This window comes from Cloeon dipterum, chromosome 1, assembly GCF_949628265.1.
Source record: "Cloeon dipterum chromosome 1, ieCloDipt1.1, whole genome shotgun sequence".
Classification (NCBI taxonomy): Eukaryota; Metazoa; Arthropoda; class Insecta; order Ephemeroptera; family Baetidae; genus Cloeon; species Cloeon dipterum.
The window spans coordinates 23,411,072-23,417,071 of NC_088786.1; the positions used below are offsets into that span (position 1 = coordinate 23,411,072).

The following is a 6,000-nucleotide window of genomic DNA, read 5'->3' on the forward strand; positions in this document are numbered from 1 at the left end:
AAAAAAATGCACATTCAAAGATTAAACTCTTCATAAATTGATTACTGATAAATCGGAGATCAGCTTTCGCATTATTCTCGTTCAGATACTTATTTCGTTCTCACAGGCAGGTACATTTTCCCTCGTGAAAAGGGGATAAGAGAGCACGAGCGGAAAATGGATAGAAGCGTGCATATTGATTGGAGCAAACCAGAAAAAGAGAGCACTTTGTTCTCCCAGTGTGGGAAAAGTCTATTGTCTTTTCTCCTCTGTTATTTCATATTCCCAATAAATGTTGTGAATAATAATACAGCGCGGGGAGGAAAAAACGGATCGTGTGTTCGTATTTATGGAACAAGAAGCTACTTGAGAATATTAGATTTGTAACCGATGGCATGTTTATCGGTGCGGGAAGGGTTGAGAAACGCAGCACTCCTTGATTTCTAATTCTAAAAATGGAGCTCCGACCATTGGGGAAAATTCTTGCCTCTCATAAATATGTATGGCGCTCATTACGATCTTCCAGCACAGTGTCTGAAGTATGCCAGCGACCTTGAACCATTTTCAAATGATCTTATATCCAAATGCCAGGAGCACCTTTCGAAATTTGGTATTCAAAACGGTGTTCGCACCATGACGCATAACGGAGACCATGCATTATTCAATAAGGAAACGAGTGGCAAATCGGTCAAATTAATTTCCATCTACGCACGCGGCCGGCCGTTCCGGCTCATCAGCCGCGATAATGAGCCGGCATTCCGATAAGTATTGATTGCCAGCAGCCATTCTGCGGTGGCGGCTGCCTGATCAATGGCTGGACATAAATCAGCCCTTTTGTTACGCTCTCGCAGCCTACTTAAAACTATTTTGCCGCGGCAGACGACGACGACTCGAGAGATCCGCACACTCATCCATCGCCGCAGTCTAGACCCCGCCGCACTGATTCTATTCAAAACACGACGAGACGTGGGCGCGCGCGACACCTCTGGCACTTCTCCAAATATCATTACGGGACATTTATGTCGCTAACCTTTGACCGCCCTGGTCGTCCGAGCAAGAAAGTCGGCTTTTTGTGTACCAGAGGGTGGCATTTGTCACTAATTACCAAAGGTCGCGTCTGGTCTCTCTTTTGTCGGTGGGTGAATGCAAACAAACATCGACGTTTTTTGCTAGGTGGGCGTACATTTGTGCTGCTACGTACAGAAAGTCGACGCTTTGATTTCGCAATAAAACACAGAAGCCAGCTGCTGATGAAATGTGTAAATTATGGCATAGAGCGAGTGTTATTGTGCAGCCAGTTCGAGTGTTATGTTAAATGGAAAAAAGTGTCGCGAGTGGTTTCCAGCAACACGTTGTGAGACATAAATAACACACACCGCAAATAAAATATGTAAAAATGTGGATGGTAATTTTAGTTCTGTTTACTGCATGCAGTGGAGTGTGGTGAGTTTAATATCCAGTTGTTCTAAAGTAATTTATTTCTGCCAAGTACTCTAAAAATGACGCAACATTTTTGTGTTTCCTTAAATAATCTAGTGAATTATCACTCATGTGTATGTGTATGCGGTCATAAAATTTTTAAGCATTCCGACTATGGAGCTGGAAACTAGTTAAAATGGGAACAACGCAATAGTTCAATGAATCTCATTAGAACACAAGACATTTCCAGTAAAAAAGACCGTAATGATCGTCGGACCAACATTCCATCCCAAAAACAATCAAGAAATAATCGTTGCCAGCAAAATCAGCATTGATCAGACTGTGTTGGTCTTCTGGAATGTCAGCCCGCACGAAATGACTCAAAAATTTTGCAACAGTCGAATATGCAAATATATTCCTTGTAAAATGCAAAAAAAACAGAATAAGATAAGTTGAAGCGATTGAGCTACTTGTCCAACTACACCGCAAATTGTATGAAAGAAAGAAATAAAGAGCATCGAACTTTTACCTTAAAGTCCTTCATCTTCATCTCCTGCCTGCGCGGCACGCCGTCCTCACTGGCGTACACCAGGTTGCGGATGCTGCCACCAAAGCGGGGCTCGAAGATGACACTGGGCAGCGCCAGCAGGGTCAACCTGGTGTTGTACCAGCTGGGCATGCCGCCGATGAAAACGTCCGAGTTGGTGGCCAGGTTGCCGAAGTGGAACTCCTTGCCCCTGGAGGTCTTGCTCTGGGTGACCTGGTCAACCGTCAAGCTGGTCCTCTCGTGCCGCCTGCGCACGTGGACCTTGTGCCAGTGGCCGTCGTGCAGATCCCTACCGACGGTAAGCATCTGCGCGCCGCCACCCAGGTTGTACCTGAGCCGCAGGGCGCCCTCCACCAGCTTGATCTCGAAGAAGTCATAGGTGCCGCCGTCGTCCGTGTACAGCAGCAGGCCGTTCGGGATTTCGGTCTTGAACTCGAACTCGAGCGAGCCGTTCAGTCCTGCGTTCCATTTGTGGAACTGCGCGTACGAGGACTGCGAGCCCTCCAGAACGAAGCACCTGATGCACGAGTAGGATAGCACCGCCAGCAGGTACACCAGGGTGCTGCGTGCCGCCGCCATCTTGCCCTGAGCCCTGACTCTACCGCACCGAGCCCATCATTTCCGGGTCGCAAACTGCCTGCAAACGCCGTCCGTCCGAGTGCGAGCTGCTGCAGTGTCTGCCTGCCTGCCTGCTGCCGTCGAGGTCAAACTCACTACGAGAGTGGCAATCCTGCGCTGCTCGCGGCCGCCGCTGCTGCTGCTGCTGCTTCTGCCCGCACGCCCGCCCGCCAGCCACCCTCGGCACCCCCGCCGCAACCCCCGCGCGCCCCGCTGCGCAGACGCACCGCCGCTGTAGTGCGCGCGATCAACATTTAAGCCCGAATTTATTGCCGCCGAGGCGACTGGCTGTCTGCACAATTGTCTTTTTCTCTCTTTGCCGCCGCTGCTGAAACTGCCAGACAGCGCCCCTGCCACCCTGAAATCCGAAGCTGCCGTATGCCAAGCGTGCAGCTACTCCAGCGTTCAAAATGCATCTGGGTAGTTTCTTTCAAGATATCATCATTTGACAAAGGGATTCTCTCTCTTGAACTGCAATTTGCAGCTAAATAAATCTTAACAGTAGTTTATATCCTATTAATCGTACATCGTCGCAAATAATTAGAGGCAGGCGCAAATATATCTGTAGTGGTTGCGGAACCGAGCTCCCACTCCTTTTTCACTTTTGGTCTAGGGTATTGTTATTAATGATTGTTTGACGATATTTGTTAGAAATTCGTTAATGCAACATAGAGAGATTTTGAATTTAAATTAGTTTTCGCCGGCCACACGAGCCAACAAGTCGCATCTGTAATTGTTCCGAGCGTTTAATAGAGAAGGACCCGGCTCATTCGGGTAAATTCTTTTCTAATTTTAAATTTTTCCTCAAGTCAATTCTTTTAAATTGTTAATTCTAAAGTCCATTATGAATTCTGTTTAAAGGTCCTTGTATTCTATTAGATTTAGTCGCCAAGTGACTGTCTTATTAAAGAGAAGAATTGTTCAAGATCCCGCAAGGTTTATTTTCCACCTCATAATCCCCAAAGATTCACACAACTTAAAGTTGGAGAAATTTATCTCGAGCCTCAAAGAAACATTTTACTTATATCGTCAGTTTGATCAATACATTTTGAAGCAATATTTTATTTCTTGAAGCTGATTTTTAGTGCAATTTCTGTAAATAATAAACTCACTCTAGCAAAGTCTACCTGCCATTCAATAAGCATATTTTCAACTCCACAATATGACAACATTGAATAGAGCTTCTGCAGTGATTCGTTTTTCTCTTTTATGGCTTTCTTGTCTGCACGTGTAGTACAGAATTGCATACAATGTTTTGTGTTGTAAGGAATTGCATCTGAAAAATCTATGTATGCTTGCAAATAATAGATAAATTGTCATTCCCAGCAGACCACACTCCGGGACAGAAATAGAGTGGCGAAAGAAAGTGAATGGAGAGCTGAATGCCACTTTGGTCTCTCATAAATTGTTTGTTGTCCATGTAAGGAAAACTTTTTTTAATTTTAAAGAATTTGTGCTAGAGCGGATTATTATCCTGTAACTTTTACCCAAGAAACCCAACATCAAAGCGATAGAGAAAAGCAAGCGTGTATCAAAGTTTTTTTTAATTTAGAATTTGGCCGGACAGGAGAAGAGAAAAATGAACAAAAAGCGGCTTACTCTTTCGCTGTGGTAGTAAGAAAACCATACCTTCTCGTTTAAAATCCGACCGTAGGACGATCCAGCCAGCATAAAACAAGTGCATGAAGCGAGCATCTCCTTTTATTATTATGTATGTATACCTGCGTGTGTCGAAAGTATATGTGTGTGCGCGGCGGAGGCGATGTTTTACAGATCGATCGAGCGCAAAACAAATGTCGGTTGGGCGGCCGCTCTCTTGCAAAAAGAACAGTTTCCCGTGTACTACGCGGCGTTATATAAACTACTTCTACTGGCACACACGTGAATTCAAATAAACATGCATTATGTAGCTGTATAGCCACGAGCACTCATAACTCTCATAAATTCCCATGTGCGCCAATGTATAGGCCCGCTCATTGCTGTGTGTATATACAGGGCGTAATGTGCACGTTCTCGCTCTCCCCCTCATATTCCCATCATGCCACCCTAATAAATTCAAACACACGGCATATTTACCCTAGTGACATTGACCTACTTTTAAACGACATGCAAGCACCTATTATTGCAGCAGTAAACAGTATTGTAACCCATTTTGCGCAAGCCGTGCACTTGCGTCTGTTTGACAATCGATTGGACGTGCTCGAAACATGTAATCGTGACGGGATTTAAGGTATTGTGAAACTTTTTCAATTGGAACAAATTCATTTCTGTTAAATTTCAATTTGCGTCTCGAGTATCGTCCTCTAAAGATGCAAATAATCATAAGCTTAACTGGATTATGTGGAGAAAAGCAATATGGAGATGGAAGTAATGAGACAAAAAAAAGTTCTAAAGAAAAGAAGAAATCATCAAATGAAATTGACCTTTACGTCAAACCGGTGAACATCAATTTGTCAAGGCAATTGGTCGCAAGGCTTTCAAGCACCTGCGACGGTCTCGCAAAATAAATTAAGGACTCTCCAATCAATATCTGAAGAATTTTTTGTGGATAACTTTTTCGCACGAGTCTACAGAAAAAGAACACTGATTGATTTTGTTTATAAAATTTGCCAAGATAGCATGATTTCTACGTACTCCATGCCATTCATAAAGAAAGAATTGTTTTCCTTCAACCGCCAGTATAAAGCGGGTTTGTGCCAGAAGAAAAAATTAGGTATAGTAAATGTAACTATTTCTAACGAGTATATATAATGTCTTAATTTTCATCTTTCAAATAAACAAATTGAGGGCGATACAAATTTTTGGTTCAAATGCAGAAATAAGCACACGCAGACAATTTTATAAAATTGAAATTGTCAAATTGCTTTCTATAGCTTTTAAGAAAAGATGGATTGTTCAGAAATGCTGAGAGGAAAAATTAAATTACGCCTTTCCAGATTGTATAGGACCAAAGCTGCTATTAATATTCATTTTTTCTCTCGAAATTTTATTGCGCTTTACCATTTTTTTGTGGCAGATTCCATTCCCATTGACGAGGTTGATTTATTTTTACGTGACAATTTCTGTTTATAAAGGTAAAAAGGATGTCAGGGAGGGAAACAGTGCTCACCATTTTTATAGTAAAAAAACTTAGGAGCCATTTTAAAAACCCCAGGTGCTACCTGTGGTAAATTTTATTAACCTGTGTTAAATAGCAAGCCTCTTCTTAAAATTTGACCTATTTTTGGCCCCTTAAACAAAAGTTATTTTGGCACATTTTGAACCTCCTTTCACCTCAAGTACTTTTGTTCTGCTTTCAAAATTACTGTATTGATCACCTCGATGGAGCATGTCACCAAGGATGTCTTTCGCAACAAGCACAATGCCGGTTTTCTCTTCCGCGGGCGGTACTTAGGAACACGCGCTCAGCGGGAATAATTATCGGAGCTCGGTTGCCT

General features: G+C 43.1%; 1 protein-coding gene across 4 annotated transcripts in view; it reads right to left on the minus strand.

Moving 5' to 3' along the window:
* Nrx-1 (Neurexin 1) overlaps positions 1 to 2,716 on the minus strand; it is a 78,982-nt gene extending 76,266 nt beyond the window's left edge. For 2 of the 4 annotated variants that reach the window (XM_065476893.1, XM_065476892.1), the window contains exon 1: positions 1,928 to 2,716. In XM_065476893.1, coding sequence (XP_065332965.1) covers positions 1,928 to 2,524 — 597 coding nt within the window. In that variant the 5' untranslated portion in view covers positions 2,525 to 2,716. The remainder of the gene's footprint in view (positions 1 to 1,927) is intronic. The other 2 variants (XM_065476894.1, XM_065476895.1) reach the window with 1 other exon arrangement.
* Between the last annotated feature and the right edge of the window lie 3,284 nt (positions 2,717 to 6,000).